Source organism: Oncorhynchus mykiss, chromosome 4 (assembly GCF_013265735.2).
Source record: "Oncorhynchus mykiss isolate Arlee chromosome 4, USDA_OmykA_1.1, whole genome shotgun sequence".
NCBI classification, from domain to species: Eukaryota; Metazoa; Chordata; class Actinopteri; order Salmoniformes; family Salmonidae; genus Oncorhynchus; species Oncorhynchus mykiss.
This window is the reverse complement of record NC_048568.1, coordinates 20,977,854-20,998,890: the sequence shown is the minus strand read 5'-3', so window position 1 is coordinate 20,998,890 and position 21,037 is coordinate 20,977,854. Positions and strand designations below refer to the sequence as shown.

Below are 21,037 nucleotides of genomic sequence, written 5' to 3'. Positions count from 1 at the left end.
TCTTCCACCAAGGCACCTGCAAGTTACCGGACATTTCTGGGGGGAATGACCCTAGTCCTCACCCTCCGATCCAACAGGTCCCAGACGTGCTCAATGGGATTGAGATCCGGGCTCATCGCTGGCTATGGCAGAACACTGACATTCCTGTCTTGCAGGAAATCATGCACAGAACGAGCAGTATGGCTGGTGGCATTGTCATGCTGGAGGGATGAGCCTGCAGGAAGGGTACCATATGAAGGAGAAGGATGTCTTCCCTGTAACGCACAGCATTGAGATTGCCTGCAGTGACAACAAGCTCAGTCCGATGATGTTGTGACACACCGCCCCAGACCATGACGGACCCTCTACCTCCAAATCGATCCCGCACCAGAGTACAGGCATCGGTGTAACGCTCATTCCTTCGACGATAAACGCGAATTTGACCATCACCCCGGGTGAGACAAAACCTCGACTCGTCAGTGAAGAGCACTTTTTGCCAGTCCTGTCTGGTCCAGCGACAGTGCGTTTGTGCCCATAGGCGACGTTGTTGCCGGTGATGTCTGGTGAGGACAGGCCTACAAACCCTCAGTCCAGCCTCTCTCAGCCTATTGCGGACAGTCTGGGCACTGATGGAGGGATTGTGCGTTCCTGGTGTAACTCAGGCAGTTGTTGTTGCCATCCTGTACCTGTCCCGCAGGTGTGATGTTCGGATGTACCGATCCTGTGCAAGTGTTGTTACATGTGGTCTGCCACTGCGAGGACGATCAGCTGTCCGTCCTGTCTCCTTGTAGCGCTGTCTTAGGCATCTCACAGTACGGACATTGCAATTTATTGCCCTGGCTACATCTGCAGTCCTCATGCCTCCTTGCAGCATGCCTAAGGCACGTTCACGCAGATGAGCAGGGACCCTGGGCATCTTTCTTTTGATGTTTTTCAAAGTCAGTAGAAAGGCTTCTTTAGTGTCCTAAGTTTTCATAACTGTGACCTCAATTGCCTACCGTCTGTAAGCTGTTAGTGTTCCACAGGTGCATGTTCATTGATTGTTTATGGTTCATTGAACAAGCATGGGAAACAGTGTTTAAACCCTTTACAATGAAGATCTGTGCGGTTATTTGGATTTTTACCAATTATCTTTGAAAGACAGGGCCCTGAAAAAGGGACGTTTCTTTTTTGCTGAGTTTATAAAAAATGCTTTCATGGGTTCGGTTTAGCTGGAATCTGTTGTTTTCACAACTTCAAACTCTGCTTTAATTCCCCCATTGAGATCCCAAATGTGTGTTTCTGTTGATATGGTAATACTCCATGTTGGTTTATTTTACTGTAAGACTATACAAACACAGTCCATAGGAACATGACAAACACCTGAATCAATAAGAATGTATTACTGGTAGGATGATAGGCCCAGTGCTCACCATAGCATGGATGTAAGGTAGGATGGTAGGCCCCCTGCTCACCATGGCATGGATATAAGGTAGAATGATAGGCTCCCTGCTCACCATGGCATGGATGTAAGGTAGGATGGTAGGCCCCCTGCTCACCATGGCATGGATGTAAGGTAGAATGGTAGGCCCCATGCTCACCATGGCATGGATGTATGGTAGGCCCCCTAAGGTCTCTGACCCGAAATTGGCACACAATAAACAACAGGCAGAGGTAACTTCCACATTGAGGCCCCTTGCTAACCTCCACAGATGTGTGTACTTAGGTGTACTGAGCAGAGTCTGGAAGGTGGTGATGGGAAAAGAGACAGAGGCAGGCAGCAGTGAACAGGGACATCCAACTCACGCTAAAGTGTCTAACAGAGAGACAGGAGATGCTTTGACATTAAAGTGATGAGTTGCTGTGTACAAGGACATTCAGGATATAAATTACATACAACTTCGGGTCTGTTTGGCATTTCTTGGTGACCTCACAGTCCCACCAAACAGGTTCAGGTCATTCAGACCATTCCTTTGTTTGCTAAAGGTTCTCCAAATGGTATTGTGTGAAGTTGTATTGGTTCTTCATTTAATTTGAATTTTATTTTTTACATTTAACCTTTATTTAACTGGGCAAGTCAGTTAAGAACAAATTCTTATTTACAATGACGGCGTACCAAAAGGCAAAAGGTCTTATAGGACAAAACACGACAAGAGAGACAACACAACACTACATAAAGAGAGACCTAAGACAACAACATGGCAAGGCAGCAACACATGACAACACATCATGGTAGGAACACAACATGACAACAACATAGTAGCAACATAACATGACAACAACATAGTAGCAACACAACATGACAACAACATAGTAGCAACATAACATGGTAGCAGCACAAAACATGGTACAAACATTATTGGGCACAGACAACAGCACAAAGGGCAAGAAGGTAGAGACAACAATACATCACGCAAAGTAGCCAAACCTGTCAGTAATAGTGTCCATGATTGAGTCTTTGAATGAAGAGATTGAGATAAAACTGTCCAGTTTGAGTGTTTGTTGTAGCTCGTTTCAGTCGCTAACTGCAGCAAACTGAAAAGAGGAACGTCCCAGGGATGTGTGTGCTTTGGGGACCTTGAACAGAATGTGACTAGCAGAACGGGTGTTGTATGTGGAGTATGAGGGCTGCAGTAGATATCTCAGATAGGGGGGATTCAGGCCTAAGCGTGTTTTTATAAATAAGCGTCAAGCAGTGGGTCTTGCGACGGGTATACAGAGATGACCAGTTTACAGAGGAGTATAGAGTGCAGTGATGTGACCTCTAAGGAGCATTGGTGGCAAATCTGATGGCCGAATGGTAAAGAACACCTAGCCGCTCGAGAGCACTCTTACCTGCCGATCTATAAATTATGTCTCCAAAATCTATCATGTAGAGGTCGACCGATTATGATTTTTCACCGCCGATACCGATGCCGATTATTGGAGGACCAAAAAAAGCCGATCCCGATTAATCGGCCAATTTGTTTTATTTATTTTTATTAATGACAATTACAACAATACTGAATGAACACTTATTTTAACTTAATATAATAAATCAATAAAAATCTAATTAGCCTCAAATAAATAATGAAACATGTTCAATTTGGTTTAAATAATGCAAAAACAAAGTGTTGGAGAAGAAAGTAAAAGTGCAATATGTGCCATGTAAAAAAGCTAACGTTTAAGTTCCTTGCTCAGAACATGAGAACATATGAAAGATGGTGGTTCCTTTTACCATGAGACTTCAATATAGGTTTAAGGTTGTAGTTAATATAGTATTTATAGGACAATTTCTCACTATACGATTTGTATTTCATATACCTTTGACTATTGGATGTTCTTATAGGCACTTTAGTATTGCCAGTGTAACAGTATAGCTTCCGTCCCTCTCCTCGCTCCTACCTGGGCTCGAACCAGGAACACATCGACAACAGCCACCCTCGAAGCAGCGTTACCCATGCAGAGCAAGGTTAACAACAACCCCAAGTCTCAGAGCGAGTGACGTTTGAAACGCTATTAGTGCGCACCCCGCTGACTAGCTAGCCATTTCACATCGGTTACACCAGCCTAATCTCGGGAGTTGATAGGCTTGAAGTCATAAACAGTGCAATGCTTGAAGCACAGTGAAGAGCTGCTGGCAAAATGCACGAAAGTGCTGTTTGAATTAATGCTTATGAGCCTGCTGCTGCCTACCATCGCTCAGTCAGACTGCTCTATCAAATCTGAGACTTAATTATAACATAATAACACACAGAAATACGAGCCTTATCTTATTAATATGATCGAATCCGGAAACTATCCTTTCGAAAACATTTATTATTATCCCATATACCCTGAATCTGCGTGCAATGAACGCAAGAGAAGTGACACAATTTCACCTGGTTAATATTGCCTGCTAACCTGGATCTTTTTTGCTAAATGTGCAGGTTTAAAAATATATACTTCTGTGTATTGATTTTAAGAAAGGCATTGGTGTTTATGGTTAGGTATACGTTGGAGCAACGACAGTCCCTTTTCGCGAATACGCACTGCATCGATTATATGCTATGCAGGACACGCTAGATAAACTAGTAATATCATCAACCATGTGTAGTTTATGTGATTATGATTGATTGATTGTTTTTTATAAGATAAGTTTAATGCTAGCTAGCAACTTACCTTGGCTTCTTGCTGCATTCGCGTAACAGGCAGGCTCCTCGTGGAGTGCAATGAGAGGCAGGTGGTTAGAGCGTTGGACTAGTTAACTGTAAGGTTGCCAGATTGAATCCCCCAAGCTGACAAGGTAAAAATCTGTCGTTCTGCCCCTGAACGAGGCAGTTAACCCACCGTTCCTAGGCCGTCATTGAAAATAAGAATGTGTTCTTAACTGACTTGCCTAGTTAAATAAAGGTGTATATATAAAATAAATAATTAAAAGAAATCGGCCAAAATGGTGTCCCAAAATAACGATTTCCAAATCGGCCCTAATTAAATGGCCATTCCGATTAATCGGTCGACCTCTACTATCATGGGTAGGATAGTCATCTGAATCAGGGTTAATTTGGCAGCTGGGGTGAAAGAAGAGAGATTACGATAGAGGTAACCAAGTTGAGATATAACTTCAGCCTGCAGCTTTGATATGTGCTGAGAGAAGGACAGTGTACTGTTTCTTTGCCTGTTTTCTTTACTTTTCTGCTTAGGTATAAATTCATCCCAAAAGTCAAACATCGCGTGGTCACATTGATATTGCATGGCACAAACAAATGTGTGCAGCCATTCTTACATTTTCCATTTAACCCTTAAGCTAGACACGGAGTTAAATTAAATAGATCAAATGTGGTTACTCCCTGATGTTCTGTCCATATCCTGTGCCCTCGATAACAAAAAAAATAAACTGTGTAACCCATTTGTTTAGTTTTTCTCTAATCTGTTTATCATATGATAGAATTGGAATGCAATAGATAATTCATTTTTCCCCTTCTAAATTTCTCTCAATAACTTGCTTTGTGTGTAAAACCAGGGTCATTCAGCTGATGAAGTCCAGAGTGAATGGAAAATCTCACCAGAGAATGAGCACTAGAGAGCCTTCACTTTATAGCAGGGTTTCCCATACTCGGTCCTGGGCCCCAACCCCCCAGGCGCACGTGGTTTTGCCCTAATAACCAGCTCATCGTCAAGCTGTGATTATTTGAATCAACTGTGTAGTGCTAGGGCAAAAACAAAACATGCACCCAGGGGAGTTTGGGGAACCCTGCTTTACAGTGTTTACGCTCATATCACATATCATAGAATAGAGCAGAGGATCGTGTCTGTCTACCCAAACATGACGTGTCTCTTCTATTCATGGGTGTTTCAATGGACTTGTACACCAACAGTAGATCATGGTTTACAATCTGTGGGATCTATTTTATACAATAAGATAAACAGTTGTTAGTGCTACAGGTACATAACAGCATTCACATAAGTATTCAGACCCTTTGCTATGAGACTCAAAATTGAGCTCCGGTGCATCCTGCTTCCATTGATCATCCTTGAAATGTTTCTACTTCATTGGAGTCCACTTGTGGTAAATTCAATTGATTGGACATGATTTGGAAAGGCACACAGTTGACAGTGCATGTCAAAGCAAAAACCAAGCCATGAGGTTGAAGGAATATCTGCAGCATTGAAGGTTCCCAAGAACACAGTGGCCTCCATCATTCTTAAATGGATGAAGTTTGGAACCACCAAGACTCTTTTTAAGAGCTGGCCGCCTTGCCAAATTGAGCAATCGGGGGAGAAGGGCCTTGGTCAGGGAGGTGACTAAGAACCCAATGGTCACTCTGGCAGAGCTCTAGGGTTCCTCTGTGGAGATGGGAGAACTTTCCAGAAGGACAACCATCTCTGCAGCACTCTACCAATCAGGCCTTTATGGTAGAGTGACCAGACGGAAGCCACTCCTCAGTAAAAGGCTCATGTCAGCCTGCTTGGAGGTTGCCAAAAGGCACCCAAAGGACTCTCAGACCATGAGAAACACGATTCTCTGGTCTGATGAAACCAAGATTAAACTCTTTGGCCTGAATGCCAATCGTTACGTCTGGAAAAAAACAGGCACTGCTTATCACCTGACCAATACCATCCCTACGGTGAAGTATTGTTTTGGCAGCATCATGCTGTGGGATGTTTTTCAGCAGCAGGGACTGGGAGACTAGTCAGGATCGAGGGAAAGATTAATAGAGCAAAGTACAGAGAGATCCTTGATGAAAACGTGTTCCAGAGCACTTAGGACCTCAGACTGGGGCGAAGCTTCACCTTTCAACAGGACAACGACCCTAAGCACACAGCCCAGACAAAGCAGGAGTGGCTTCGGGACAAGTCTCTGAATGTCCTTGAGTGGCCCAGCCAGAGCCCAGACTTGAACCCGATCAAACATCTCTGGAGAGACTTGAAAATAGCTGTGCAGCGACGCTCCCCACCCAACCTGACAGCACTTGACAGGATCTGCAGAGAAGAATGGGAGAAACTCCCCAAATACAGGTGTGCCAAGCTTGTAGCGTTGTACCCCAAAAGACTTGCGTCTGTAATTGCTGCCACTGGTTCAAGCCCAGTAAGGGGACAAGGACGTAGAGGAAGCAAAACTGTTAGCAGCACACTGACGTCAGTATTGACAGATAAATACATGTTTGTGAATAACAATGAACTATTGATCAGTATCAATGGAAAGCCTATTAAGGTGGCATGTGCAGACTTCTGGCAATGGCGAAGCTCTAACAAGATGCGTCTGCCTAGCGTCCTCGAACTTTAGAAAACCTTTAAGGCATTTTGACACAGTTTACCTGTTCATTTATAGTGAGTTGGAAGTTAAAACATATATTTTTGCAAAGCCACAGACGAGGCATGGAAAAGTGCCCCCCTCTTACAGCCCTTTTCGGCCTCGACGGATGCTAGCTCGGAAGAAGCACCAGCATGGTTCAGAATGGAGATGGATAAGAGTATAACAAAAATCCAAGAGACTTTCTGAACGCCTCATCATGATTGATGTGCTGGTCGATAAACTCCACGAAGACCAGAAAGTCACAAAGGTGAGTCACAAAGGTGAGTCACAAAGGTGAAAGTCACCAGGCTACCATCCTGGACATCTGCGAGGACATGGACCAGAAGTACAAGAAGTTGGGAGACATCATTTCTAAGCTCAAGGAGAAATTAGATTATTACAAAAATTTACAAAAGCGCTCAAATTTGAGGCTGTGGAGGGAAGAGACACCATCTCTTTTCTACAGGAATTAATTCCCCAAATTCTGGATTTAAACTCTTCCGCGTACCCACTGGAAATCGAGAGGGCCCATCGCACGCTACGGAGGTGGCTGCCTGGCCAGGTTGCACCCAGGGCATTTGTCAATACATTTCTACGGTACCAGGGCGATGTCCGCATCCTCTCTGCTGTCCGAGCAAAGGGAGAGCTCAAGTACGGAGATGCCAGAATCATGATATTTCCTGATATTTATCCCATACTACACAAGAGGAGGATGGCTTTCTCCCCACTGAAGAGGCTTCTGCGGCAGGCTGGCTGCCTGGCATATGGCCTGCGCTACCCGGTGACTTTGTGGATCGAAACCAAGAATGATGAGTGCACATTTGACGCTGTGAAGACAGCTGAAACATACATGAGGAAAGAACTCCCTGACTTGTTCACTCCTACTACATCATGAGGAACTGTCTTTTGAACTTGGATACAGTGTTGTTATCTACCCTTACCACCTGGGGGTGGCCCGTCACTAGTGAAACATGAGGATACCATGAAATTACTCATATGATCGACTGGCTGGCAGGGTTGGCTGGCTAGATGGCTAGCTTGATAATGACTGGCTAGGTAACGTTGGATCATAGCTAATGTTGGCTGCGCTATTAAGCCAGCTCGCTAAGTTTACAAGGGTGTGACTATAGCTATAGCCACACTGTGCCAGATTGTTACATTTTTTCTGTATACTTTTATTTTACGCATAGAGGTCCAATCGGGTTTGGTTAAATAGCTATGTGGCTTTTGACTGGGTTTCAAGCCTAACTATGTTGTTTATATTACTTCAGGGAATTTTAGCTACTAATGTTTGCTAGTTTGTTTATTGTTAGAGATGTATGCTAGCGTTAGTGATACCGAGGCAGGGATAAGCTGCACACCAGCTGGCACTAATATGTGACTGACCGCCTAATTGCCAGCTAGATGATAGCTTTAACATTGTGTATGTGTAAGTATGTACAGTACCAGTCAAAGGTTTGGACACACCTACTCATTCAAGGGTTTTTCTTTATTTTTACTATTTTCTACATTGTACAAGAATAGTGAAGACATCAAAACAATAAAATAACACATATGGAATTTTGTAGTAACCAAAAATAGTAAAAAAATCTAAATATATTTTTGATTTTAGATTCTTCAAAGTAGCCACCCTTTGCCTTGATGACAGCTTTGTACACTCTTGGCATTCTCTCAACCAGCTTCACCTGGAATGCTTTTCCAATTGTCTTGAAGGAGTTCCCACATATGCTGAGCACTTGTTGGCTGATTTTCCTTCACTGTGCGGTTTGACTCATCCAATCTCAATTGGGTGATTGTGGAGGCCACGTCATCTGATGCAGCACTCCATCTCTCTCCTTCTTGGTCAAATAGCCCTTAAACAGCCTGGAGGTGTGTTTTGGGTCATTGTCCTGTTGAAAAACAAATGATAGTCCCACTAAGCGCAAACCAGATAGGATGGCGTAACACTGCAGAATGCTGTGGTAGCAATGCTGGTTAAGTATGCCTTAAATTCTAAATAAATCACTGACAGTGTCACCAGCAAAGCACCCCCACACCATGACACCTCCTCCTCCATGCTTCTCGGTGGGAACCACACATGCAGACTTCATCCATTCACCTACTCTGCGTCTCACAAAGTCACTGCGGTTGTAACCAAAAACCTCAAATTTGGACTCATCAGACTAAAGGACAGATTTCCACCGGTCTAATGTCCATTGCTCATGTTTCGTGGCCCAAGAAAGTCTCTTCTTCTTATTGGTGTCCTTTAGTAGTGGTTTCTTTGCAGCAATTTGACCATGAAGGCCTGATTCACACAGTCTTCTCTGAACAGTTGATGTTGAGATGTGTCTGTTTCTTGAACTCACTTGAACTCTGTGAAGTGTTTATTTGGGTTGCAATTTCTGAGGTGCTGTTAATTGCTGATTTCTAAGACTGGTACCTCTAATGAACTTATCCTCTGCAGCAGCTCTGGGTCGTCCTTAACTGTGGTGGTCCTCATGACAGCCAGTTTCATCATAGCGCTTGATAGTTTTTGCAACTGCACTTGAAGAAACTTTAAAAGTTCTTGAAATTTTCCACATTGATTGACCTTCATGTCTTAAAGTAATGATGGACTGTCGTTTCTCTTTGCTTATTTGAGCTGTTCTTGCCATAATGTGGACTCAGGATGATGGTGATTGGTTAACTAATTATCTCTATTTCATATTTGAAGGATGATAGTTCTCATCTAGTATAGGTTTTCATTTATTCATCGTAGCTTGATAACTTTTTTCCTGTGGTGCTTGGGTGCTTGGGTGTTGTTGACATGGTCATGTGGGGCTAAATAATCCCGTCATTATTGTTGATGACGTTTTCTGCTTTGATTGAAATTGTATTTTGTGACTCGACTGTCAACATTTTCAAATTACAGTGAACAGTTAATGCACTTTTATGTGCTAACTTGTACATATCATTTTGAATGTACCTAATTCGGGCGATGCTATGCATAGCAGATACAGTACATCTAGCTTAAAGACTAGTGTCTAGGGGTATGGGTTTTTAACTCCCTCAGTTGGGGAGGGGGATGAGTGGGTTTGTGGTAGGGTCAGGGTATTAGCCCACGAGATGTTGACTATATTATACTTTCATTTTGTACAATTTGTACATGCTCAACACCATTTTATTTGCATCTCTTTCCCTATTTCTTATTTTCTTTAAAGATGTCGACACCTAATATGTATACATTTATGATAACTAACATTAGGGGTACTAAATGCCCAGTCAAGCGCAAACGCATTCTGAATTATCTAAAGCAACATAAGGTTGATATAGCTCTTCTTCAGGAGACACGCCTGACTGACTGAGCACGATAAACTGAAAAGAGAGTGGGTGGGTCAAGTGTACTATTCATCTTTCATGTCTCGGGCAAGAGGGTTGGCCATTCTCATTAGTAAGCAATGCCTCTTTCAGCTTCAATCTAAGATTAAAGACAAAGGAGGTAGGTTTGTGATCATTCAGGGTTTTATTAATACTGAGACCATTACCATTGTGAATGTGTATGGGCCTTGTAAAACGGGGGTGGGCACACTTTTGCATATGTTTTTGTCCTGCCCTGAACTAGGCAATTATTGGGAAGAATTATTCAGATCTTATCACAGGTCACTAATATGACTGTACCACTAGATCCTTCCCTTATTCTTCTTGGAGATGACTGTTCTACCAGTTAATATTGGTAGCAAAACCAGATTAATTAAATTGGCAGTCATTGCAGTCAATACATGCACAGTGTTTCTATGGAAGAGTGACACTCTGCCAAGCAAGCATATCAAATCAAATCAAATCCATTTTTATTTGTCACATGCGCCGATTACAACAGGTGTAGAGCTTAAAGTGAAATGTTTACTTACAAGCCCTTAACCAACACTGCTGTTTTAAGAAAAATACGTGTAAAGTAAAAAATAAATGTAACAAATAATTAAAGAGCAGCAGTAAAATAACAATAGCAAGGCTTTTTACAGAAGGTACAGAGTCAATGTGCGGGGGCACTAGTTAGTCAAGGTAATTGAGGTGATATGTCTCATCGTTGTCGGTGAATAGGCCTACCACTGTTGTGTCATCAACAAACTTGATGATGGTGTTGGAGTCATGCCTGGCCATGCAGTCATGAGTGAACAGGGAATACAGAAGGGGACCAAGAATGTGTAGTTACCTACCCTTACCACCTGGGGGCGGCCAGTCAGTAAGTCCAGGATCCAGTTGCAGAGGGAGGTGTTTAGTTCCAGGGTCCTTAGCTTAGTGATGAGCTTTGAGGGCACTATGCTGTTGAACTTCCTGATAAACTCATTCACCATATCGGTATATGTGTCGATATTATTTTCTGAAGCTACTCTGAACATATTCCAGTCCGCGTGATAAAAACAATCTTGAAGTGTGGATTCTGATTGGTCAGACCAGCGTTGAATAGACCTCACCACGGGTGCTTCCTGTTTGAGTTTCTGCTTATAGGAGGGGAGGAGCAAGATGGCATTGTGGTCCGATTTGCTGAATGGAGGGCCTTATATGCATTCTGAAAGGTAGTATAGCAATGGTTGAGGGTTTTAGCAGCGCGAGTCCAACAATCAATATGTTGATAGAATTTCGGGAACCTCTTCCTTGCTTTGTTCAAATCCCCAGCTACAATAAATGCAACCTCAGGATATGTGGTTTTCAATTTGCATAAGGTCCAGTGAAGTTCTTTGAGGACCTCTGTGGTATCCGCTTGGGGGAGGGGGGGGTATAGACTGTTGTGGCTATTATTGACAAAAATGATCTTGGGAGATAGTACGGTCACCATTTGATTGTGAGATATTCTAGGTTAGGTGAACAGAAGGACTTGAGTTCCTGTATGCTATCATAGTTACACCATAAGACGTTGATCATAAAACATATACCTCCACCCTTCTGCTTCCCGGAGAGATGTTTGTTCCTGTCAGCGCGATGTACAGAGATCCCAACTGGCTTTACAGAGTCAGACAGTATATCTCGAGAGAGCCATGTTTCCGTGAAGCAGAGTATGTTACAATCCCTGATGTCTCTCTGAAAAGCAACTCTCGCCTTGAGCTCGTCAATTTTATTATCCAGGAATTGGACATTAGCGAGTAAAATAAACTAGCTTATATTTTGGGTTCTAATGGGGTACGACAGTTAAACCAAGATCATGAGGCATTTATAAGTCATAGTCTTCAAAAATCAATATGTACATATCATTCATTTATAAGTCAAAAAATGGACGTAGCAACTGCAGATTGCCCCTTTAAAATAATATTATATCATATTATAGCATTATAATTAAAACAATTATGCCATAGGCCTAAGTATGTTAATTGACTAACCTGTAGGTACACCCTGTCATGTTGCATTTTACAACTTGTCATGTCTTCCTCTTGTCCTCTGTTTTCTCTGCAGGGATCATGTCAGCCATAGGAAATGGCTATGTTATATACATGACCATCAAACGCAAGACAAAGCTAAGGCCGCCTGAGCTCATGACAGTCAACTTAGCCATATTTGACTTTTGCATATCAGGTAAACAATTCCGCAGTCTCTTCATACAGTATGTCCATGTACAGTGTGTTTCTGTACAGAACAGTGTATGGTGGATTAGTCCTGTGTAGTCTGTGTATTTCAATTCCGAACAGCATGTATATGAACAATGGTAGCGCTGCGTTAACATTTACTCATGTACTGTACATCCTGACACATGGGAATGGTTGTCATGGTTGGAAGAAGATGAAGTGGTGGAATATAATGACAAGAAAGCGAGAGAGTGAGGGAGAGAGAGAGAGAGAGAGAGAGAGAGAGAGAATCACCGAGTTGCTTTAAAGTCATAACTTTTTAGGCATGTTTGGTAACTCACCCTGAAAAATGCTAAATTGTGGCTTAATCTGGAATTAGTCCTTTATCGCCATCGTTTGGATATTAGAGGAACAGCATCACGTCAAAAGAACTCACCTCTAATGACTCTACCTGGCATGTTGATCACAATATATCGATAGACCAGGCCTTTGATGTACAAGAGGTTTAGTTCCACTGTAAGCAGTCATCTCAGTTAAGAAATGTTGTTTTAAATCCCCTTTATCTGAGAATATTCTAGTTTCTCAAAGAGTCCCTGTGACCCAGCCAGAAGCAGAATTCACAACAGTATGTCTCAGTCTCAGAACAATCTCTGGCCAGCTCTCTCTGTGTCTCATACAACCACGAGATGCTCACTTGTTTATCTGTTTATTTCTTGGTCTCTGGGCCAACTATGTCTCTCTGTATGAGACGCCTGCATTGCTCTCTAGGACTTGAGCCAACGTCCACAGCAGACAACAAGCATGATCTATTTGTGTCTGCCAGCTTTGCCTGCATCTTGGGAATGTCACTCAGATGTTGGAGGTCCAAATGAAAAGAGGGCCAGAATATTTCGTAGCCATTTTACCATAATACTGTAGGAGTCATAAAGTGAGAGAAAGAGTATTTTATTAACTACGAGGGTTGGTGGAGAGTGCAGTGTGTGTACGTCAACATGTATATAGAGACAGGGTCATAACTGTGCTCTCTGAACCTCTGTGGCGTCAGACCGGTGAGGATGCCACTTTCTCCTCACACGATATAAACACTATTTATGATCACCTCTTCTGTCCCATGCTATGCCTCAGGATTGTAACTTTACTGCATCTGTTATCATTGTGGGTTTTGAAGAAACAGCACTTCTGTTATGTGAAGTGGATGAAGAGGATGGTTTTTCATTGGAATTCTCATGCATTTTAAGGCCTACATTACTATGTTACTGTACATGTATACTATATATTCTCATGTCTTTACAGCACACACGGCTCATTTGAGGTGGTTAACAACTGTGTGTGTTTGGTCTTGAAGTCACAGGGAAGCCGTTCTTTGTGGCGTCCAGTTTCTCCCACCGCTGGCTGTTTGGCTGGGAGGGCTGTCGTTTCTATGGCTGGGCTGGCTTCTTCTTCGGTGTTGGCAGCCTCATCACCATGACCGTAGTCAGCCTAGACAGATACCTCAAGATCTGCCACCTCAGATACGGTACAGTGGGCTATGTTCTCAGTTTGTGTTTTGGTTTACAGCAGGGGTGTCAAACTACATTTTGCCCCGCGGGTCGCATTCGGTCTTCAATGGTGTCCGTAGGGCTGCACTGAAGATCACTTACATTTCCTTGCCGAGCAAAGAATTAGCAAAGAATATCCTCTAACAAATAAATGACTAACAGAGAAATGCTTACTTACGGGTCCTTCCCAATAATGCAGAGAGAAAGAAAATATAGAAATGATAGAAAAGTAAAACATATAATAAAATAAGTAATAATAAGTACACAATGAGTAATGATAACATGGCTATGTACACAGGGTACCAGTACCGAGTCGAAGTGCAGGGGTACGAGGTAATTGAGGCAGATATGTAACAAAAAACTAGGAATAAAGTGACAGATCTTAAACAGTAGCAGCAGCGTATGTGATGGGTAAAAAAATGTGTGTGGTCAATGCAGAGTCTGGATAGCTATTCGTTAACTCTACCTAACTACACTGAACAAAAATAAACATGCCACATGCAACAATTTAGTTACACTTCATATAAGGAAATCAGTCAATTGAACTAAATTCATTAGGCCCTAATCTATGGATTTCACATGACTGGGAATACAGATATGCATCTGTTGGTCACAGATACCTTTAAAAAAAAGCTAGGGGCGTGGATCAGAAAACCAGTCAGTATCTGGTGTGACCATTTGCCTCATGCAGCGAGACACTTCTTCATTGCATAGAGTTGATTGTGGCCTGTGGAATGTTGTCCCACTCCTCTTCAATGGCTGTGCGAAGTTGCTGGTTATTGGCGGAAACTGGAACGCGGTGCTGTGCATGTCGATCCAGAGCATCCCAAACAGGCTCAGTGGTGGACATGTCTGGTGTGTATGCAGGCCATGGAAGATCTGGGACATTTTCAGCTTCCATGAATTGTGTGCAGATCCTTGCGACATGGGTCTGAGCATTATCATGCTGAAACATGACGTGATGGCGGATGAATGGCACGACAATGGGCCTCAGGATCTCGTGACTTAAAGCTCTCGACCCGCTCCACTACAGCCTTGTCGATGTGAATGGGTGCATGCTCAGCTCTCCGTTTCCTGTAGTCCACAATCAGCTCCTTTGTCTTGCTGACGTTGAGGGAGAGGTTGTTGTCCTGGCACCACACTGCCAGGTCTCTGACCTCCTCCCTATAGGCTGTCTCGTTGTTGTCGGAAATCAGGCTAACTTAATGATGGTGTTGGAGTCGTGCTCTACAACGCAGTAGCGAGTTAACAGGGAATACAGGAAGGTGTCTAAGCATGCAACTCTGAAGGGCTCCCATGTTAAGGGTCAGCGTTGCGAATGTGTTGTTGCCTACCCTCACCACCTGGGGCCGTCCCGTCAGAAAGTCCAGGATCCAGTTGCAGAGGGAGGTGTTCAGTCCCAGGGTCCTTAGCTTACTGTTAGCTTGGAGGGCACTATGGTGTTGAACGCTGAGTTGTAGTCAATTAACAGCGTTCTCACATAGTGGGAAAGGGCAGTGTGGAGTGCAATAGAGATTGTGTCATCTGTGGATCTGTTTGGGCGGCACAGTGTATCATCTAATTGTTAAAAAAAAAAAAAGATACTTCCTGACTGTCTAGCTTTCAATTCAGTGATTATTAGCGAGCTAGACACAGCCAAGAAACTTTAGGAATGTACTGTAGGTCCCTTATCATTTCTACACAGTTTTGATTTAGTAATTTTAAAGTATAAAAAAACTTTACAAGTTGTATTTGTTTTACTTAAACCACCCGGGAGCCGGATTGGACCCGGGGCGTATGTTTGACACCCCTGTTTACAGTAACACAAGACCTTTAGAATAATTAATAATTAGAACTTTTTCATTAATAAGTTAATTGAAATTATGAGCTGTGATATCTTTATTATTATTATTACACTTTATTATTATGATGAACCAATTCATTATCAATCATTCTGCCCATAAATGTACCCACAGGAACGTGGCTAAAGAGGCAACATGCTTTCCTGAGTATGGTGTTTGTGTGGCTGTATGCAGGCTTCTGGGCCACCATGCCCCTGGTGGGCTGGGGCAGCTATGCTCCCGAGCCCTTTGGCACTTCCTGCACTCTGGACTGGTGGCTGGCCCAGGCTTCCGTGGCGGGCCAGAGCTTCGTCATTGCAATCCTCTTCTTCTGTCTTATCTTCCCCACCGGCATCATCGTTTTCTCCTACGTCATGATCATCTTCAAGGTGAAGTCCTCAGCCAAGGAAATCTCCCACTTTGACACCAGGAACAAGAACAGCCATAATCTGGAGATGAAACTGACCAAGGTGTGTGTGTGTGTGTGTGTGTGTCAGAGCCCTGAACAGACATGAATTTTAAGCCCGAGCCCTACCTATGCCTGCAACGTCCAGGCTCTACCCTACCCAGGCCCGATTGCTTCTGCCAAATTTAAGGCCCTGCCCGAAACTCAAAATCAGAAATAACATCCTCCGTTAGTAAATCAATTAGCTGCTCCTCTCTGTCTGTCACTCGCTTCCTGAGCGCTGCTCACTCTGCATGCTCTCTGCTCATGACGAATCTGAGTCTGTGAGTATCCATAGCAACGGCTCCACTTGGGCTCCTCTGCTCACTCTAAACTCTGACAAAACTCAAACTCCTGTCTTATATTTGAAAAATAACTTCTGACACAATGTTATGATCTTAGTTAGATATGACTGTACTGCTCAGCTTCAAAATGTTAGCGATCAATTTATGGATACCCAAACCCTGCCTGTACCCTAGTTATTGAGGAATAAACAGGCCCTACCCGGCCCTAACCCGATGTATAATGTCAGGGCCCGTCGGGCTCGAGTCGGTTAGCAGAGCTCTTGTGTGTGTGTGTGGGCGTGTGGGCACGGAACCTCACCTCAGAGATACTTTAACTATTGTGAGACTGACCAGTGATGTGGTTCTACTTGTGTCCTCCAGGTGGCGATGCTGATCTGCGCTGGTTTCTTGATAGCGTGGATCCCTTATGCAGTGGTCTCAGTGGTGTCTGCGTTTGGCGAGCCCGACTCAGTGCCTATCTCGGTCTCTGTGATCCCCACTCTGCTTGCTAAGTCCTCTGCCATGTACAACCCCATCATCTACCAGGTCATCGACCTGAAACACTCCTGCGCTAAATCCTCCTGTTTTCAAGTTCTGAAGAAGCGCACACATTTAAAAAAGTCAAGGTATGGAGTAGTATTCATTTCATGGCTTTCTCTTCTACTTTCTATTCCCCTGGATTGACAGTTACAACTGTACCGACCTAGTTTAACATTTACCTTGTTTAATGGCTTGCAAGAGTTAAAACAATCATATTTCAACGTTTTCCCAAACAGCTTGCTAGATCTAGAGTTGAAGGTAGACTCAGCTAAATGACGTTGCCACGAGCAGCATCGCAGATACTAAGATGAGCAAGATACAAGACTTTGCTCTCACACAGTCATACATAATATCTGCTCATGTGCACGGGTTCGCTTCACGCTGTTCACAGCGTGGTATTCAGGGTACCAAAACAGCGGAGAAGTTGAGCCTCATGCTTCAATGCTCTTAGTTGTTGTGGAAATTGACCCACGATGCTGTTTACTTTCTGCATGTACGTCATATCACCGCTATACCTTAAAAATTGCATAGTTTTCAATGCAACATTTCTAACTTATGAAACTTTTCTCCCATTGTATCTTCCACAGGTTTTACACAATTTCTGGCTCGCTTAAAGTCAGTCCGTCCAGTAATGAGGCTCACATTGAAATGTGAGAGAAAAACAGTGGTAATCTCCTATGATTTGACACCTGTCCAATCACAACCCTGCTATCATCTGCAAAGATATTGACCACCGCTCATCACCCAAACCTACTGTACGCTACCCAGCCTTGCTGTATCTATGTTCCTGCTTCAAACAGCTCTCTGTACTCTCCTACCTCACGTCCCTCTGTGTTTACAGCTCAAGGCTGTTGTCAAGATGTATTTTTACACTTTGTACAGATTGTGTATTGTGACACCTGTGACATGCATATTTAAACTTTAACTTTGATGTGCTCCTGTAAGATCTAAAGTGTTGTTAAGAACGAGGTATGATATACAGATGTTGGATCTTAATTTGACCAGTATTGTTGCAGGAGTAAAATAATCCTGCCACAGGAGGAGGACTATTTGATTATTCCCCAAAAAAGTTATAATTTCTAACAGGAAAATAGTTCTGATAGGCTACAGTAGGCTACAGTTTAGGTGTGAGATATAGTGATAGAAAGAGAAACTGCAGGTTTTCAGGGACATTATGCTACTACTAGGACAAAAACATGTTCTGTGGAGCAAAGTGATCAAATTAAGATACCATATCTGTACAGAGTGCTGGAGAGACTGTGGTGTGGATGTTGGGGTTAAGTGTTAATCACTGCTTCGGGCAGGTTTGACCGTAGCAGCACTTTTCATCAACGGTAAAAGTCATCATATGATTCTTAGTGTCACTGGATACATGTTTAGAGACGTCATTGACATCACAAAACAAAATACTATTTTAGCTCATGCACAAACTGCACGCTCCACTGTGAGGTAGCCACCAGCGCATGTTAATTGGACCAAATATCAAGTCACAGCGCAACAATGTCTGTTAAGAGTATAGGCTATGTGGTACAGCACTATGCTCCTGTCATCGTTATCCATTCTGTATAAGCAGATGTTAGCCTTTACGTCTCATATACAAGACATTAAGAACACCTTCCTAATATTGAGTTGCACCCTTCCTTTTACCCTCAGAACAGCCTCAATTTGTCGGGGCATGGCTTCGACAAGGTGTCAAAAGCGTTCGACAGGAATGCTGGCCCATGTTGACTCCATTGCTTCCCAAAGTTGTGTCAAGTTGGCTGGATGTCCTTTGGGTGGAGGACCATTTTTGTTATGCACCGTAAAATGTTGAGCGTGAAAAATCAAGCTGCGATGCAATTCTTGACACAAACCTGTGCGCCTGGAACCTACTACCATACCCTGTTCAAAGGCACTTCAATATTTTGTCTTGCACTTTCACCCTCTAAAATGACACACATACACAATCCATGTCTTAAGGCTTAAAAATCCTTCTTTAACCTAGATCCTCACCTTCATCTACAGGGATTGAAGTGGGTTTAACAGTTGACAGCTATAAGGGATCATAGCTTCCACCTGGATTCACCTGGTCAGTCTTTGTCATGGAAAGAGCAGGTGTTCTGAATGCTGTGTACACTCAGTTTATGTTGATTTGACAAAACACAATTGAATACAAATCCACATGATCAGAAAGAATAAGACAACCAGAAATGTGTTTTTTGCTTTTATACCTCTCAATTACTAATTTAATTAAAGTAATTAACTTAATTAAAGTAAGTTGAGGTGCTATTAAGATCAAAGTCAGTTTTCAAAGTCAGTAACATGTTTTTTTAAAAAGTATTTATACTGTGTGTGCTTGTGTATGGAGTCCAGGCTTTGAGTTATATGCAAGAAAACAATCTTTAGAAATGCATGAACATTCAGTGCAAATAATTATCCTATTGGTTATTACAACTGTCATATTGTCTATTATTGTATTTTAAATCTTTCATCTTTACTCTAACTGAGGGTGTCCGCATTCAACACACTGAAAAAAACAAAAGAGGCCCTAGTCTCGCTGACCTCCTTAGAACAATAGAAAGGCAGAAGGATCAACACACCTGCACTCAGCCTAAGGTCCTAACATTGGCAAGAACAATCAACAATCTTTATTTGACAGGATTTATTCAAAATCATACAACAGGTGGGTCTAATCCTGAATGCTGATTGGAAAACCCCATTCCAGTTTGCGTCTATTCCAGGCGAAATCGCGCCTCATTAGCTCATTGTTATGGATGTATCCAAATAAATGTCTCTAGAAAACATAAAAAAAGGCAAATGCAGCTACTGTTGTTATTCTAGCTGCACTGTTTGACGTGACTGTAAGTTAGCCATAGTTGGATATCTAGAAAGCAAGGGATGAGTACGTTGCCAGCCAGTATGGCAATGGAACATTTAGAACAAACGACTGGGTCGCATCCATAGATACAGAACAAAAAGACTGAACGACTGGGTCGCGTCTCTGTCAACTGAACCGATAGCACGAATGACCAGATGGGTTGGGTAGCAACTCTAGATTTGTGTCGGCACTATATCTTGTGGAAGGATGAAATAGTATGAATAAATATATGTATCAAAATAATGTTTTTAATGAAAATATGTCAATCATTATTTGAATATGTTGGTTACCCGTTGTATAAAAGTGATAATGCCCTTGAAGCCAGTGTTTGGAGGATTTATTGGCATGGTTTACCGGCCATCAACTTACAACACCCGTGCCAATATATTCTCCAAACACCGGCTTCAAGGGCATTATCACTTAAACAATATCTCCTTTCTCAGTGTCTTACTGGATCTGTGTTTTTGTTGTTTGTATGATTTTCAGTATGTACTCTTTCATTGCCTTGCTAATCATTTGATTTGATTTGTTTATTATTTTATTGTGTAAAGTTGTGAATGACAGTATTAGGAGAGCTTATTGATATCAAATGTTCTGTAATGTTATGCATTTTTTTTCTCCATTTTTGAGATTTGCATCTGTACAAAATGTATGTCAACTAAGAGGTTAATATTGATGTCAAATAGGTAGTAGTCAACTGTAATGCTTACCTGTCATCACATCTTGCTTATGTACAAAATTATGAATGAGGAAGGAGATAGCTAATATGGTGTCTTTATTTGATCTCAGGTATAGGTTAAGACAAGGTGTAATCTTTTTCCTTGGTGGGCTGTCTGTATGTCTCCACATCACAGTATTAATCTCACCACGTTATCTGCCTCTGTTGGGTTTCTTAAAGGGGTTTAAGGATGATGCACTAGTGTACTTCAACAGGGTTTGATTGTGTCTCAGAAAAGAAGGCGGCTCTACAGGTGTAGGATCTTAATTTGAGACAGTTTGCCGCAGCAGGAAAGTAATTATTCAACAGGAGAACATTTTAATTATTTTGTCGATTATATATATTTTTTTTAAATTTCAAAGTGGAAATTACAAACTTCAGATGGCTTTTTTAATTTCCTGCAGCAGTGTGATCAAATTAAGATCCTACATCTGTCATTCATTGCATTTTCCTAACTAAATCACTGAAAGTGTTTTGTTTTAATGTTTTATCATGAAGAACATCATCTGAAGAAGCAAGTACTGTGGTCCAGGAGGATTATGTCACATTGCTTATTATCATATGTATTTCCTAAAAGCATACAGTAACTGTATTAATTTATACTACCTGT

General features: G+C 42.4%; 1 protein-coding gene across 1 annotated transcript in view; it reads left to right on the top strand.

The window, feature by feature from the left end:
- LOC110522287 (opsin-5-like) overlaps nt 1-20,597 on the top strand; it is a 35,833-nt gene extending 15,236 nt beyond the window's left edge. Inside the window, exons 2-6 of the mRNA XM_021600551.2 lie at nt 12,116-12,235; nt 13,571-13,741; nt 15,719-16,053; nt 16,694-16,938; nt 17,440-20,597. Of these exons, the coding sequence (XP_021456226.1) occupies nt 12,116-12,235; nt 13,571-13,741; nt 15,719-16,053; nt 16,694-16,938; nt 17,440-17,506 (938 nt within the window). The 3' untranslated portion in view covers nt 17,507-20,597. The remainder of the gene's footprint in view (nt 1-12,115; nt 12,236-13,570; nt 13,742-15,718; nt 16,054-16,693; nt 16,939-17,439) is intronic.
- The last annotated feature ends 440 nt before the right edge of the window (nt 20,598-21,037 follow it).